Below are 19,070 nucleotides of genomic sequence, written 5' to 3' on the forward strand. Positions count from 1 at the left end.
GAAATTTGTTAAAATTGTGTGGTGTTTTTGTTTTGCTTATAAAAGCCGACCATATGTTTGTATAGAAATGTCAAAATGTTTGTTTACATTTATTGTGAATTTGTAATTATTGCTTAGTAGTATTCACAATAATGTATATAGTAGTGATTTTTACATATAGGTGGCGCATATTAATGTACTAAAAGGTTGTAAGCTTCACTATTACGTTTAGTACCATGCAAGCAGCCTAAAAATATGCTTACAGTTTTTAGATTTAACTCTTTGTTTTGATATGGCATCATTAAATGAAGTAATAATTTAATATGTCCGTTTCCTGCGGAAGTGTTATCTTGAATTAGAATAATATTTGGGATTTTTCAAATACATATTCATAATAATTAGATGTTTTTGGTTTTATTCTACTCTTAATTTTTTTATTCAAATATTCTTTATTCAAATCTTAATTTTTATAAAATTTTATTCAAAATTGTTTTTGCAATTTTAAAAAGAGGTTTAAAAAACAAAATTTCCATAAACAATAAAACTTAAATAAAACTTTAATTATGAATACGGGGAATATAAACATTTTATTAAAGACTTATTTATATAAGAAGAATTCAAACCTTTTCTCTTAATTATTATACTTATTGCTTACATTTTAAACATTTTGATTAATAAAATCAATCCATTATTTTATAAAACGAATCGTTTTAAAACATATTTTTTTTTTGAAGTTAGATTTTTTTAAACGTTTTATTCTCAAAAAAAGGAATCATCAGTTTTTGGCCAACAGCTAATTCAGACTTGGTGAAACCACTTAACTATATATGGCAATAATATAGTTAAGAGTCCATGAAACAAATTTCGTTTAAATATTTTGTGAAAAAAAATTTTTTCGTGTTGTTTTTTTTTGAAAAAAATATAGAAAAAAAATTTACTTTTTTTAGAATAACTTGCAGGAACTCTTAATTTTTCACTAACTATATTTAGCAAAGTTGTAGCAAAATCAAAACTTAACAACTCTTGTGAACATATCAATGCAATCTAAACGTGTCTAAGCACTCCAAATAACTCACAAAGATCACTTTGTATCTTCAAAATTTTAGTTTTTTACTATTTTTGACGCGAAATAGCGAAGAATGAGCATCACGGGCCCATCTCGTTACCCAATCTTGATCACGCAAGACCGCCTTGATTCAATATATGAAAAAACGTGAATATTTTGAAAAAGTAAGTAAAAGATTTTTATATAAGTAATTGATATTGGTGAAATCATCAGAATTTGAAGATTGATGTTTTAATAAAATGAAATAATTTTATGAATTTTTACCTTAAAAACTAAAAAAATTATAATATGGTGATTTTCCCTGAAGAAAACTATAAAATTTGAATTTATGTACAATTTTAACGGCTAAAGATATCATAACAAAATTTGGAAATAATGTAGATCCAAGTGTTCTTAAATCAATGGCATTATAATTTTTGACAGTTTTTATTTACAAATACCGAAACTCCTAAAACGGAGTAAATGTGTTCTGTGATGTTATTTACCGTGTGATAGTATAAAAAAACTTTGTATGTATTTAAATAAGATATAGGGTTATACAAATGTGGAGCATTTTTGAGGATCGGTGCTTTGAGTTTTTAGAATTTTTTATTCAAACCTAAATTGGATAGGTCTGGGGGGTGTTATGTCCACTCTAGTGAGCCAAATTTTACCTTACGCACTTTTGCATTAGGTTCTCTTTCCGAATCATATACAAATTGTATACAGTCCCGAAAAAAAATTTTCTACAAAAAAAAAAATATAGGGAGTTTTTTGGGAGAAAAAACTTAAAAAACATGGCCCTTTTTACATGTTCCAACTTTGGATGCGTGTAACTTTTAATAGGAAAGAGACAACTGTTAGCATGTTTTTTATTTTATTTAAAATTTAATCGCCAATATCTAAAAAACAAAAAAAAAATATCGAGCAAAATTAAAAAAACCTAAATATCCTTCAACCTTACACATGTAGGTATTTTTGGTAGATCTTCTCATGGACTATTAATATTAAAAATTTCACCTAATTCGGATTAAAAATGGATTTCTGGCAATTTTTTAAATGTTAGACCCGAAGTTACTAACTATGAGGGGATGTAGCAGTGGCAGTCTCAGGGATTCATCCGGGCACAATATCACAAAGACTGGAGAATGCACTCGAAACATTAAATCGATGGAGTATCGATAATGGTTTGAGTGTAAATCCCAGCAAAACTGAACTTGTACTGTTCTCATTACGGAATAAGATCCCTAACTTTACGCTACCCCGACTGAGCGAAACTGAATTGTCGCTTTCGGATAATGCTAGGTACCTGGGTGTTATACTTGACAGGAAATTAAACTGGACACTTAACATAGAGGCAAGGGCAGCTAAGGCAATGCAGGCTATGTATGTCTGTCCTGGAACATGAATTGGCTAGTTGACGGTTACTAAACCTATACTATTTTATGGGGCAATGGACAGGGCCTCCAATGGCATACTCTTTGAAAGCGTATTAAGACGAATGGCAATCCTGATAACAGGGGCATTGCGAACTACGGCGACGAAGTCGCTTTTTACTCTACTCAATTGGATCCCACTAGATCTAATGGCCAGGAAACTGGCACTAAGCACTGCCTTTAGGCTCAACGCCTGCAATGCATGGAATTTTAGACCATATGAACATGCCTCCATAATAGGAAGATCACAAAATCTTCCTGATTATGTTGACTATTGCACCCCCAAACCCTTCTTCCTGAGGAATTTTGGTTTGTCAATCCCATGCCTCCATAATAGGAAGATCACAAAATCTTCATGATCATGTTGACTATTGCACCCCCAAAAGCATCTTCCTGAGGAATTTTGGTTTGTCAATCCCATCCAGTGTGGAGCCCGCTGATGGTTTCTCCCTCGATGGAACGAGGCTATCAATCTATACGGATGGGTCCAAAAAGGGAGAAAAGATGGGCGGTGGTATATACATTCCTGAATTCGGAATAAGAATATCCTTTAGACTCCCAAATCCCATCCTTCAGGCCGAAATATCGGCCATAAGAAGAGCGTCAAACTGTCTCAGATATTACAGTGTATCTGGTAGAGATATCCGTATATATACTGACAGTAAATCCGCAATTAAATCCCTGGTAGGTGTTTATACAACATCGAACATGGTCCAGGAATGCCGGACATCCTTAAATGAGATGGCGAGACATTCGACAGTTGTACTCACATGGGTACGTGGACACAGGGATAATGAGGGCAATTGTTTTGCTGATTACCTGGCGGGAAGAGGAGACTTGATGTCGGACGACGATATAGACTTCCTTTGTGGAATCCCGCTGTCAACCTGCAAGGAACTGATACATGACGTATATTACGAACTTGCCCAAGAAAGGTATGGAAATGAATCCACCTGTGCCACTATGAGAATAATATGGCCTTGGACTGTAAACGCACATCGTATCTACTTCGGTTACAACGAATACGACTGAGCAACATGGTGGCAATGATCACCGTGCATTGCACCTTAGGTACCCATGCTGCAAGACTTGGGTTACCTTATCACGACTACAGTAGAAGTTGTCAGAATGAGGAAGAGGAAGAGACCATCCTACATTTCTTCTGTAATTTCCCAGCACTGGGTGATCTACGTGCCAGGCACTTAGGTGAACGATGCCTTAGTACCCTCTCCGGATTATCTGTGAAGGATCTAAAACGCCTTTATTAGGGAAAGCAAATTATGCCTCTTAGGGACCCAGCAACCATCCCATAATGGTTTGCGTTATCGAATTCTTTGAATTCTCGACCCCTCTCCTCCTTCTTTTCCCTTTTTATATACACTCTATTCTCGAAATGTCACTATAACTTAATCTATAGATTTCCCTTTTCTTTAATTTCTATTTCCATTTTCCTTCTTTCTGTCTTAATTTTTCTTCTTCAGGTATCACAAAGGGCACGATTTTTGGACCCAAGTGAGCTGTACGAGACGAAGGTTTTGGACGGCTGCCTGAATACCATACCATACCAAATATGAGGGGCACTGGCCCCCATTACACCTAAGAAGCTGAACAACTGGAAAACACCTCAGATCCAACCTTATGAAATTTCATAATAATATTTCCAATAATTCCCAAAATACCACACAATCTATGCTGTAATATGGAATCTTTCAGCAGTAATATCAATTCCGGGGTTTAATTTGTATACTTGCATTACGCCCATCTATTGCAGAGAGGCTGCCGCGATAAAAAAAAACTGGAGATCTAACAAATTTGAGGAATATATCAGCAAGCTGAAAAAATCATACGCGAAACATTGATTCTGGTCCTTGTTTGTATTTTCATATATTCCATGATGAACTGGGGGATATAGCTAGATATGATCTAGGAAATCTATTAGGCTTTATCTTGATGTCACCTGATTTCTTACTTTCTATCTCCAATTCCATATCTTCTCTTCCTAAAAGGTTCACACCTGTTTATTTTTCTAAAGGGTATCACAATGTATCCTATGGATCTCCGAGTGGAAGAGTACTTATATAGTACATATGTACCTCTTCAGATCTATCTATCTAAATGATGATTTCAAACAGATTTGCAGAACATTCACAAGATGCGAGTTAATAGCCTCACAGTTTTTGAGTTAATTGAATTCAACAATCATGTGGTTTTTGGAAAGAAAACCAACAGATTTTCAGAACGCTCTCGCTCAATAATTCATTTTGGATATCTGGAGAATCATGGTGCTCTGGAATAGTACTTCATCAACAAAACTCACTGCTGTTGAGTTAATTAACTGCAAAGTTTTAATGAAATCAAATGTAAAATTTTGCAATTCTGATGTCATTATTAAAAAGAAACCCACGTACTTGCTGATGAATCAGTTTGTGGGCTAAATTCCTCACTATTAATTGAGGTAATAATAAATGCTCAATGCTCAAATTATACATATTTCCCCATTATCTGAAATCAAATCCAACTGAATTCCGAACTGCATTTGGCAACTCATCGGCAAAGGTAATTTTCGAAAATAAACTAAAAATTGAACTATTTAATTTAAAAACAAATTAAGCTCAACACGCAATTTTAACTAAAACCAACTCTATAAATTCCACAACACACCACAACTAATCCACAATAGTTAACGAAACACAAAGGAATACTAAACTAAAATATTTACAACATAAAACGCTTTAAAACGTTTAAATGGCATTTCATTTGAAACGCACGCTGATATTACTAGCCACAGTAATGGTGATCATGCAAATAACTAAAGGCCAGGTTGGTAAATTAAATATTTCTTCAATGCAATACAGTTAAATAGTAACGATTTGTGTGTCACTAAAATACAGGATGAACCTCCTGCCGAATCCGAGGAAGAAGATGACTCCTCTTCCGAAGAAACTGTGGAGGATTCTAATGAGGCCGGTAAGCGTAGACGTCGTTCTGTGGAGACATCGGTGGAGGGAGCCGATGTTAGTGCTGGTGAGCCAAATTCTGCTCCTGCTTTGCCTGGATTACCCGCTTTGCCTGCATTACCCGCCATACCCGGTCTACCAGATGCCCAAACTATAATGCAAATTGCCGAAATTCTAACAAGTGTGGGCCAACAAGTGTTGCCCATTTTAGTTTCAGGTAATTCGGGTGTTTCTGGTTTTGTAACAAATCGTGCAGCACGTGATAAGAAATTTTTGAAAAATTTCAAAAATGAAATCGATGTTTTCACACATAATATGAAAAAGAAGAAATAAATGAGAATGAGAAATGAAGGAATAAATAATGAGGATTGTTTAGAGATGTATTTGTTGTATTTGCTGTAATAAATTTGTAATTATATTGCTTTGATTTGCTATATTTTCGTTTCTTTCAGGTCTGGGTTAAAAATACTACTTGAACTTTTTGAACTTGTGCTTTGAATTAATAAAATGTTTGAAATGTTTTGTTGAATTATGAATATGTAGACAATAAAGTTATTGTAAGTATTTAATAGAAGGATGTATGTGCTTCAATATTGTCGGGCAGAAATAAATCATAGGGTAACATAGAGACGAGACGGAATTGTCAAAAACCTAAGTCTGTTGACAAAAACCTATCTCTTGCAACAACAAAATATATGCTAGACAATGTATTTTGTTGTTGTATCAGAAATATTATTTGTTGTATTTTTGTTTGACAATTCGGAGTGTCTCGTCTCTATGTATAATTCTCTATGAAATAAATATTAACCCTCTAAAGCTACGTTTCCGTATACACCGTAATCGTCACCGAAAACGAATTTCCATACATTTGCACTGAAAAAAAAGTTCGCCGGAACGAAAACAACTTCAAGTAGGTTGTTTTCGGTGCTGTAGGAACGTAATTATTTTATTTATTTTTTTATTTCAAATTTAAAGAAAATCAAAATGAATAAAAAAATACATTTTCTTTATTGCAAGAGGAAAAAATAATAGATTTTTTCAAAAATAATGAAATTCTATTTAATGTGCGACATCCCAAATTAAAAAATAATTTCGTTTCTGTTTTATGCCGCAACGCACCCATCTGAAACGAAAACAATTCAGAAATGAGTCGGTGACGAACATCAACGTTTTTCAGTTTCAGTTTTCGTTATCGGTGCCGATTACGGTGTATGCGGAAACCCAGCTTAACCCGCAAACTTTAAAAAGCAAAAAAAAAATCGAATAATTTTGTTTAGGGTAATTATGACCCAATAAACTCAGAACAGCTATCAGAAACTAATTCCCAAATTAAGTTTAGGAACCAGGTGCAAAAAGGTGAAGAGTGCCTCAGGGCATTGTTGACGGTTTATGTGTAAAAAACAATAATTATGATACGATTTTATTGAAATACTAATGAAAAATAATTAATAAAAAATATTTCGAATAGATCGGGCGACTAAAAGTTAGTAAAACATTGATTAAAAAAAATGAGACGCAAAATTTCACGTGCTAAAATTATGACATCACTCACAAAACAGCTGACAGAACACGCACTAAAAGTCAGAATGCATTTCGACCTTCGAGGGAAATGTTAACAAATCTGTAACTAAATTCACAGTTTAATTTAAAAAAAAATTATAATTATTTTTTGAGATAATTGGTGTTTTGTAATACATGTCTTGAGGCACTCTTGCGGGTTAGAGGGTTAAGGAAAATGCTCACTAGTCGATCCACTGTATTACAGCTACACAAAAAAGGTTTAAAGTCATAAACAATCATTAAACACACTGATACGTTGCATGCAGTCTTTAAAACAGAATTAAAGAACAAAAAAAACTTTATTTAAATTAGTTTCAGAAGGGGTGTCTCTGTTTAATAGAAAAATTTGATAAGAAAACTAAAACCATAAAAGGGATTCATTATCAAGAACAACATTTCCTACCCAGCATGCTTAGAAAAACCAAACCCCTTACATTGATGGCCAACATGCTGGCAGTCATGTCATATTCACTCGTACGTTCTAATGGGATCTCCAAAGTAACCAACAACCATACTTCCGTAACAACGTAGTCAGTCGTAATGTAAAGTTAATAAAAATAAAGATTTTAATATTATGATACATTTAATGGTGCCATACGAATTTAAAGTACTTTAAAAATCCAAAAAAAAAATAACAGCCATACAAACTTTAATATTCTTTTGATGCGATTATGAAGATAAATTTTTTATATTTTTATTTTAGTCATAATCTAAACAAGGAGTGATTAAAATTTTACGGTCGTACGAATGTCAAAACCATCAGGGGCGATACAATAAAATTTTGTTTATTCTTCATTTTTTTTTTTATTTTTGTAAAGAAGACGATAACAAATGGTGCGTCCGTCCGTCTGTCCGACCATCCGTTTTTAGGTCTGTCTGTTTTTTTTTTGTTTGTTTTCCCTGTTTTTTTTTAAGAATGAAAGCCATGAAGAACATACATTCTGCAATAAAAGAATTAATCCATACGCATTTGAGATATTTGTACGTATGTATGTTTATTGTATGGCTATTGAAGTTACAGACACTCCAAGGGGTCGTCGTTTAGGTTGTTTGATTTTATACATCATATGGTGCCGAGTATGAGAAGGAATATTAAGCATACCATGTTCTACGAGGGCAGGTGAACATGTTATTGTAATATAAGAGAATCGAATTTAATAACATTTAACTCCTTTATCTATATACTACTGTAAAATTCTGTCTATGAAGGTAAGGTGTTTGCCCTTCTCCAAACTCTTATTCTATCGTCCGATTGAAAAATTCTTACAAACAATTTTACAAAAATAAATCTGAAGATTTCTGGAACGCAATACTATTCTTGGATAATATTTTTCAATAATATTTTTTAATCGGGCGGCAGAGTAACAGTTTGGAGAAGGCCAAACACTGAATTGCAAAAGAACAATGTGGTAAACACTGTCAAACATGGTGGAGGAGGAGTCATGTTGTGGGGTTGTATGGCTGCATCTGGTGTAGGAAACTTAGTTTTCATCGACGGTTCAATGGACAAACAGTGTACCTTAATATTTCAAAAGAAAACCTACTACAATGGTCTCTAAAGTTAAAGCTTGGGAACATTTCTACTTTCAACAGTACAATGACCCCAAACACACAGCCCATAACGTCCGAATATGGATAGTGCATCATGTTCCCCACATTCGCCCTACACCATATTATTAGTAAGACTCAACTTAAAGAAGTCCTGTCACAAGAATGGCAAAATATTGGAGCTGACGTCACCAAAAATTTGTCGAAAGTCATTAAAAATATAGGCTACTCCACAAAATATTAAACTATTAAAAAAAAACTATTTTCCTATTAAAAATTAGAAACTGTGTGAATATTTTTGTCCCCTTAAAATCGAACTTCGAAACATTAGTTATTTATTTTTTCTGAAATGTGCCAACTTATGTTTAGTTGGTCCATATATTTCAATAAGTTATATGTCAATAAATATTTTTTTGAAACCCGTACGAAAGTTGTGGCCTTCGTTTAAAAAATATGGAAGATTAAATATAAGTCTGTATGCTGTGTGAATATTTAAGTCCGGCACTGTAGGTAGGCCAGCTCCCTGATCAAAATTAAAAACTGTAGTTCCTTAAGATTCATTTAAAGTTCCTTAAGATAGTTTTAAAAGCATGATAAATATCGTGGAGTTTAGAAGCTTCCTAATAATTTGGTTATCCTTTTCTATTAAATAAATTATTTCAGAGATAAATTCAAACCTGCCCCAAGAACCATTTATTTTGCTAGATTGCAAAAAATAAACTCAGAAACTTTATGTTTGAAGAATATGGAAGATGTTTCCAACACATCATTGGAAAATAGAAATATTCGTAGTATTTATTGTAAATTATAAAAAATATTGTATATACGAAAGGAAATTTAGCACAGATGACAACGGAAGTATGTGATCAATAGGGAGTGGATTTTCATGCATTTATTATTGGAAAATATGCCCATAACATATGCTTCAAAAAAATCAAAATATAACCTAAAAATTTAAAAAATATGCACTTATATTTTTGTGCAGAAACATAAAATAATTAATTATGAATCGTGCTATGTTAGCAACAGGTAGGACTCTTTAAATTATACCAGGAATTAAATAGCTAAAGTTTTAAAATTATAATTGTTCTTCTGAAAAAACGATGGTATAGTCTTTACGACTTGCCTTTTAAAATCATCAATATTTTGATCGTGTAGCATCCTACCTTAATTTTGATCTCGTAATAGCCCAGCAGTTAAGCGAGTGGTAAATGTATCCCTTATAGACAGTAATTGTCAGTAATATCTGATCACTTAGCTAACTCCAATTTATATATTTTGGGTCACTTCTGCGAAATGACTGGTGCGGTAACTGTATATGTAAGATTTTTTATCTTTCGATAACGAAATCTCTTATAAATCGGAATTGCCTATGAAAACAATTATGAGTGTTTCGATATATTTAATGAATTTTTGATACTTTGAAAAAAATCTAAACTTTTTTGAAGCAAAATGTTTTGAAATGATAATTGTCAATGGCTGATAGAGAAATGAAGAACTTAATGCCAGTTTATAGATGTCGAAAGAAGTAAGTATATAATATTTAATAACAAATTGGGCAGACAATATTTATTTATTTTATTTTTTCTAAAAATTAAAAAAAAAATTATATTTTTATTAAAAACTTGGAAAATATGCATTTTGAAGAAAAATATTACAAAATATGCATTATAAATAAAATATGCACTAACAAATCGATGCCATTTTACAGCAAAATATGCGATACGGATAGATAATTAGTCTATATTGTATTTGGACGTTCGAGAAAAAACATGCATTTGCATATTAACCCGGCCCCTAATGATCAAACATTTTTTGGTTGGACAATAACTTTTTGGAGCAAAATCTTGTCTCTCTGTCCTATTTCTTCAAGTTTGAAGACGGAAAATCTGATAAATATAAATAAAAAATAATTAGTTTATAATGAAAATTGATTGATTACAGAGTTATGTAATGATTTATTTTGTTGATCGAAGAACTTTTCCTGTATCCAATCATCCACTAGGATGATAATTATAATTGTTTACCATTGATGATTCATTTAATTTGTTGTTTGAAGATCATTTTGTATATGAAAGTCTCTACTTGGATCGGATCAATTTCTTCATCTTTGAAAACAGAAGATAGACGACATTGGATCAAAAATCTGAAAAAGAAGAAAAAAAATATCATTGATGTAGAATATTTTTCCTGGAGCCAAACCTCTGCTTACCGATTCATTTCTTCTTTGTGTCATTTATAGTGCAGTTCAAAGAGATGTAAAAAATGTCACCTACTGGAAAATAGTAGTGACAAGAAGCAATTCGTAGTGAAATTGACGGCTACTGAGTTGTTGTATGATCAATTTATGATGCTAAATTTATTCTCATCCAACCATTTATTGCCGTTTGAAGATAGAAAAGTGTCAAGGCACACAAAATCTGAAAAACATGAATGTCTAAGAAGAAATTAATTTTTGGTGTTATTAAAAACTTTCTTTTTGTAGTCAAATTTCTTCTTACCTTAATTTGTTCCTCGAATAAGAGGAAGGAAGATTAAATTTCTGGTTCTCTCTGCAGGTTTATAAGACGAAATATTCGAGTAATCAATATCTTTAAAAAATATTAGGAAGAAAGAGCACAAATGGATCTTACCGATCCATTTTGTTCTTCGAATGGAATGGGCAAAGTATTAATTTGTGATGTGCTCAACAAGTTTTACCAAGGCTCCCCTTTTAGGTCCAAATCTCTTTATATAATTTCCATCTTCTATAACACAGTGCAACACGAAAAAATATAACCATATACGGACACCACTACGTGATAAAAGACCAAAACTAAAAGATCCGTGTCTCCCAGTTTTGTCCAAAGTCATGCACTTTTTTTATGGGCCCCAAAGATTTGAGCATTTTCTCAGGCTTATATCTTGCAAACAGTTCGGAATTATGAATTACTCTCTGAGGCAAAGTTGTAGCCCCTGTCATAATGAACAAAAATTGTGAACATATAAAATCAAAAAAACTTCAACTTCAAGATCAAAATCAAAAAAACTTAAACAAATTTGAAATAATTTTTTTAAAGCGCCTAAATGTATGCAAAACTGTGAGACACGGGTCTTTTTTTGCCTTTTTCACATGCTGGTGTCCGTATATGGTTATATTTCCATGACTTAAAAAAACTACACACAGTGTTATCTTCCTACATAAATGTAAGAATTTTTCAAAAACTTTTCATATTCTCCTCGTAAAATGTTGCACAATCAACAAACATTCATGGAAATAAAACATTTCAATGGTTTCGTTGCACGTTTTACAAACAAAACAGTATACAACAACAACAACAACAAAAACAATGGCAACCAACAGCAATAGCAACAACAACAAGAGTACGGGAAACAAAACTACTTCAATAAAAGATAACAACCACTTGCGACATGCGTTTCGCATTTAATGTGCTTATAATGTTGTTTTTTTCGAATACGTTATTATTTTTGTTTCTTTGTTTTCCGAAATGTTCTTTAATACAAATTCAAAATACACAACAACAACAAAAAATAAAATGTTTAATACTACAACAACAAACATTTGACATGGTTATCGTTGTAGCTGTTGTTTCTTGTGTAACTGTTATACGTGTTCGTTTTGTACGGAGGACTTACAAACAGCCTCTATTTTTCGTTCATAATATTCTTCGTTCTTTGTGCTAAAATCCCCTCCCACGTTTTTTTGTGTGTGGATGTTAGGAAACTATGGTCTGTTTTAGGTAATGTGGGTTCAAAGAACCATTTATTTTGCTAGATTGCAAAAAATAAACTCAGAAACTTTATGTTTGAAGAATATGGAAGATGTTTCCAACACATCATTGGAAAATAGAAATATTCGTAGTATTTATTGTAAATTATAAAAAATATTGTATATACGAAAGGAAATTTAGCACAGATGACAACGGAAGTATGTGATCAATAGGGAGTGGATTTTCATGCATTTATTATTGGAAAATATGCCCATAACATATGCTTCAAAAAAATCAAAATATAACCTAAAAATTTAAAAAATATGCACTTATATTTTTGTGCAGAAACATAAAATAATTAATTATGAATCGTGCTATGTTAGCAACAGGTAGGACTCTTTAAATTATACCAGGAATTAAATAGCTAAAGTTTTAAAATTATAATTGTTCTTCTGAAAAAACGATGGTATAGTCTTTACGACTTGCCTTTTAAAATCATCAATATTTTGATCGTGTAGCATCCTACCTTAATTTTGATCTCGTAATAGCCCAGCAGTTAAGCGAGTGGTAAATGTATCCCTTATAGACAGTAATTGTCAGTAATATCTGATCACTTAGCTAACTCCAATTTATATATTTTGGGTCACTTCTGCGAAATGACTGGTGCGGTAACTGTATATGTAAGATTTTTTATCTTTCGATAACGAAATCTCTTATAAATCGGAATTGCCTATGAAAACAATTATGAGTGTTTCGATATATTTAATGAATTTTTGATACTTTGAAAAAAATCTAAACTTTTTTGAAGCAAAATGTTTTGAAATGATAATTGTCAATGGCTGATAGAGAAATGAAGAACTTAATGCCAGTTTATAGATGTCGAAAGAAGTAAGTATATAATATTTAATAACAAATTGGGCAGACAATATTTATTTATTTTATTTTTTCTAAAAATTAAAAAAAAAATTATATTTTTATTAAAAACTTGGAAAATATGCATTTTGAAGAAAAATATTACAAAATATGCATTATAAATAAAATATGCACTAACAAATCGATGCCATTTTACAGCAAAATATGCGATACGGATAGATAATTAGTCTATATTGTATTTGGACGTTCGAGAAAAAACATGCATTTGCATATTAACCCGGCCCCTAATGATCAAACATTTTTTGGTTGGACAATAACTTTTTGGAGCAAAATCTTGTCTCTCTGTCCTATTTCTTCAAGTTTGAAGACGGAAAATCTGATAAATATAAATAAAAAATAATTAGTTTATAATGAAAATTGATTGATTACAGAGTTATGTAATGATTTATTTTGTTGATCGAAGAACTTTTCCTGTATCCAATCATCCACTAGGATGATAATTATAATTGTTTACCATTGATGATTCATTTAATTTGTTGTTTGAAGATCATTTTGTATATGAAAGTCTCTACTTGGATCGGATCAATTTCTTCATCTTTGAAAACAGAAGATAGACGACATTGGATCAAAAATCTGAAAAAGAAGAAAAAAAATATCATTGATGTAGAATATTTTTCCTGGAGCCAAACCTCTGCTTACCGATTCATTTCTTCTTTGTGTCATTTATAGTGCAGTTCAAAGAGATGTAAAAAATGTCACCTACTGGAAAATAGTAGTGACAAGAAGCAATTCGTAGTGAAATTGACGGCTACTGAGTTGTTGTATGATCAATTTATGATGCTAAATTTATTCTCATCCAACCATTTATTGCCGTTTGAAGATAGAAAAGTGTCAAGGCACACAAAATCTGAAAAACATGAATGTCTAAGAAGAAATTAATTTTTGGTGTTATTAAAAACTTTCTTTTTGTAGTCAAATTTCTTCTTACCTTAATTTGTTCCTCGAATAAGAGGAAGGAAGATTAAATTTCTGGTTCTCTCTGCAGGTTTATAAGACGAAATATTCGAGTAATCAATATCTTTAAAAAATATTAGGAAGAAAGAGCACAAATGGATCTTACCGATCCATTTTGTTCTTCGAATGGAATGGGCAAAGTATTAATTTGTGATGTGCTCAACAAGTTTTACCAAGGCTCCCCTTTTAGGTCCAAATCTCTTTATATAATTTCCATCTTCTATAACACAGTGCAACACGAAAAAATATAACCATATACGGACACCACTACGTGATAAAAGACCAAAACTAAAAGATCCGTGTCTCCCAGTTTTGTCCAAAGTCATGCACTTTTTTTATGGGCCCCAAAGATTTGAGCATTTTCTCAGGCTTATATCTTGCAAACAGTTCGGAATTATGAATTACTCTCTGAGGCAAAGTTGTAGCCCCTGTCATAATGAACAAAAATTGTGAACATATAAAATCAAAAAAACTTCAACTTCAAGATCAAAATCAAAAAAACTTAAACAAATTTGAAATAATTTTTTTAAAGCGCCTAAATGTATGCAAAACTGTGAGACACGGGTCTTTTTTTGCCTTTTTCACATGCTGGTGTCCGTATATGGTTATATTTCCATGACTTAAAAAAACTACACACAGTGTTATCTTCCTACATAAATGTAAGAATTTTTCAAAAACTTTTCATATTCTCCTCGTAAAATGTTGCACAATCAACAAACATTCATGGAAATAAAACATTTCAATGGTTTCGTTGCACGTTTTACAAACAAAACAGTATACAACAACAACAACAACAAAAACAATGGCAACCAACAGCAATAGCAACAACAACAAGAGTACGGGAAACAAAACTACTTCAATAAAAGATAACAACCACTTGCGACATGCGTTTCGCATTTAATGTGCTTATAATGTTGTTTTTTTCGAATACGTTATTATTTTTGTTTCTTTGTTTTCCGAAATGTTCTTTAATACAAATTCAAAATACACAACAACAACAAAAAATAAAATGTTTAATACTACAACAACAAACATTTGACATGGTTATCGTTGTAGCTGTTGTTTCTTGTGTAACTGTTATACGTGTTCGTTTTGTACGGAGGACTTACAAACAGCCTCTATTTTTCGTTCATAATATTCTTCGTTCTTTGTGCTAAAATCCCCTCCCACGTTTTTTTGTGTGTGGATGTTAGGAAACTATGGTCTGTTTTAGGTAATGTGGGTTCAAGGTTATGTATACGCATAAAACTAACTCAAATTGATTCTGTAATATCCTGGAAATGGTTCGTTTATGACTTAAATGCAGCTATTTAGTTCGCGGAAAATTTAGCGATGCTATTAGAATTACGTGTTATTATAAAACGGATTGCATGTTCAATAAATATCCTGGTAAAAGTTATTACGGACAAAACTAGTTGTAACTGACTACTTACTAGGTATCATCAGCATTACATAGCATTTGTCTACACCATTTTTCATTGAAATTGAGAAAATTCCAAATGAAATTGGGAATTTCAATGTTAAATTGAGGATATTCCAAATTTAATTATAAATTGAGAGAATTCACGAAATAAAATTGAATATTTAAAATTGAAATTGAGAAAATTTCAAATGAAATTGAGAATATTCATTTGAAATTTCGAGAATTCCAAATGAAATTGAGAATTTCAATTTTAAATTGAGAATTTTAATTTTAAATTGAAGTATTTAAAATTAAAATTTCGAGAATTCCAAATGAAATTGAGAATTTTAATTTTAAATTTAGAAAATTCCAAATTAAATTGAGAAAATTTCAAAGGAAATTTTAAATCGAGAAAATTCACGAAATTAAATTGAAATTCAGAAAATTTAAAATTTTATTTGAAATTTCAAGAATTCCAAATGAAATTTAGAATTTCAATTCCAGATTGAGAATTTTAATTTTAAATTAAGAAAATTTCAAATTATATTGCGAATATCAATTTTAATTTAAAAAATTCCAATTGAAATTGAGAATTCCAAATTTAAATTTAGAAAAATCCAAATGAAATTGGAAATTTCTTTTTAAATTTGAGAAAATTCCAATAGGACTTGAGAATTTCAATGTGAAATTGAGAAAGCCATAGAGATTTTTTACTGGAATATCTATTTTCGTTTTAAACTACTCCCTTAACAATTTGATCACTATAGCCTTATTCAGACCAAATATATGTATGTCGTTATAAAGGGTAATTTTTTAACAGATCACGGTTGACTGGTGTCATATTATTTTTATTCAGAATTCAGAGAAATCATTTTGGTAATCAGTTAAATTCCTGATATGCTGGCCGTTTATATCGTGTGATATCAGAGTGGGGGAGGGTATTATGCGTCTAATCACTTGTTGAGTTGATTTATTTTCGGTCCAAAGGCGAAGCCTATTAAAACTCCATACTTAGCTTCCATACAAATGTGCTCCCGATATAGGATTTACACACAAATTTTTCCAAAAAAAAGTTCATTATACAAATTTGTTTTTTTTTTTATTTTAGTTAACGTATTTATTGTTCAAGTAAATACGCCACTCCTACTGGAGCTTCTAGCAACAATGTTTGATATATTATATGGAACGAAAATAATTCTATTGTGTTTGAATAAAACTTCTAAATCTTATCCAATCTTGGGCAAGATGTCTGAGTTGTGCCCATGAGAACCACCTGCTTATAAACGCTCTTCCACCAATCTTCGACAGGTTATTCTTGGATGACCACGATTCCTACAAGCCTGGGGATTCCACTGTAAACATGATTTGGTTATATCCGTGTGGTCCTTTTATTTTCTTCGACGGATTTCCGTTTTTATTGGCATTGAGTTGCACCTTTGAAGCAGATCATGGTTAGATATACGTAGCGGCCAGAATATTTTCAGGATCCGCCATAAACATATGTTCACAAATACTTGTATTCTCTTGCAGATTGAATTTGTAACCTTCCAAGTTTTACATCCCTAAAGCAAGACCGAATTTAAGCTTGTACTAAATATTAGAATTTTGTGTTTTTGGATATATGCGATGACTGCAAGACTCTGCAAAGAGAAGCATATGTATGGCAAGCTTTATTGATTCGGCTTTTAACATCTGCATCCGCACCTCCATCAGTGCTTATTACACTACCTAGATAACTGAACTCAGTGACATTCTCAATGATATCATCATATACATACAAATAAATCACACATAATCATTTTGTGCGGTTTTTGATCATAGCACCTACATATATAAGCCCCACTTCCAAAAATTACATTAACGAGAATAAAACAATTAAGACCTACTTCTTAAAATCCTTATTATGCCAAAATTTTATGGTATCCATATTTCCTTGGCAATGAGAAATTTATTTATATGATATTAACTGTTTACCCCTAGTGATGGATATACTTAAAATCTAAGGTGGTGCTGGTATTCGAAAGGGCGTCAGCCCAGATGTTTATAATCATTTAAACATTTCCTTATATGGCTAACCAATGAATGTCTAGCTATCTCTTCCAGAGACAAACATTGCTATCAATAACTCTAGCACTATCCGGTAGCCTGGGGGATAGTCTTAAAATCAATTTATCCGATACCAATATTTGAATGTCATTCTCCGGAATGTGGATAAATTTGTCTTAATCTAATCTATGCGGTATTTATGGTTCCTGGATTGAAAATGGGTTTAGGAATATCGTAATCAACCGATCCATATTGACGACACCCAACATTTTGGCATGATATGAAGTGCCCCTCAAATTTATAAGGTGTTCTTAGCCTTATATTCCGCTAATAATTCAAAATTGTAATTTTCAGATCTTCAACAGAATAATACTGTTGGTTTTCAGAATAAACTGTTTCCACTGTAACTATTAAACGAATAGCCCGATTTTAATAAAATTTCCCATGGCTATAGAGGAGGTGTTTATAAGATTAAGTTTTGAATTTGGGCTTATATTATTTTGTAATATATTTTTGTCCACTGCATTGCCGATAACCTGCATTACCAAACATGCGAGACAAGATGAAGCTAATTACTGCGAGTTATGTATTTGGAAGCCATTAATTTGACTAGCGGAAAATAAAAGAAGTATTGAGTTTGGAACTCATGGGCTCACTAGGGGCACGGCCAGGGGTCCCCAAGTAGGACACCTCGGATATGTTAATTTTTTTAAACGATCCTATTTCTTCACTTTGAAATCTAAAACAAAAATCGGCTATCACCCTAATGCACATTCTTCAATCTATATTTAATATACAATATTAAATCATCCTTAGCGTAGGACACCTCAAAATCATCCAATACCAATCAATTCATTGCAAACATTTTTTCCCTTTTACTATTTTAAGCATGTTTAAACTGTTTATGAAGGTATAATCCAATTTTACCCTTAGCAAACGACCATTAGCTAAGCACGAAACACCATATTATGAGGACCAACCATATCATTTCATCTTTAGATTAGTTGCTGTTGTTGCAGAACATACAAAAGGCAACTCAGACTCCCTGTAACAAGAAACATGTGGGTTCTTCGAGCAGCATGTTATGTTGCCATTATACAACGTACTCTATCTACTACAGCATTACAAACTCGTGCAACTTATTGTAATTTGAACTTGTGTCTATGAGTGTGTGTGTGTGTGTATCTGTGTTTTGTATGACTGTGTGCACAAGTGTCTAAACAATTGTAATTGTTTTTCGTTTGTAACTTCTTAATTGTTGACATGCTGTTGTATGCGAGTGTGTTTATAATTATTTGAGATGTACACAATTCTACATAAAATATTAAACTTTCTTTACCTCCGTCATCAACCTCATCATTGTCATTTTCAGCAGCTGCAGCATAATGTACGTTGTTTTTGTTGTCATTGTCGTCATTTTAGACTCCTTCTAATCATTTACCCAGCCATCCATTTATCCATCCCTCATCGTTAATGTTTTTTTTTTTGTTGCCTTTGCTG

The 19,070-nt window shown here is 32.0% G+C and overlaps 1 protein-coding gene across 1 annotated transcript; it reads left to right on the forward strand.

Annotated features, from left to right (window-relative positions):
• Positions 1 to 5,037: 5,037 nt before the first annotated feature.
• Positions 5,038 to 5,750, forward strand: Os-C. Its single transcript, XM_065515270.1, has 2 exons — positions 5,038 to 5,280; positions 5,352 to 5,750. The coding sequence occupies exons 1-2, from the start codon at positions 5,206 to 5,208 to the stop codon at positions 5,748 to 5,750; spliced, it is 474 nt and encodes a 157-aa protein (XP_065371342.1). The 5' UTR covers positions 5,038 to 5,205.
• The last annotated feature ends 13,320 nt before the right edge of the window (positions 5,751 to 19,070 follow it).

The sequence above is a fragment of the Calliphora vicina genome, chromosome 1, assembly GCF_958450345.1.
Source record: "Calliphora vicina chromosome 1, idCalVici1.1, whole genome shotgun sequence".
Classification (NCBI taxonomy): Eukaryota; Metazoa; Arthropoda; class Insecta; order Diptera; family Calliphoridae; genus Calliphora; species Calliphora vicina.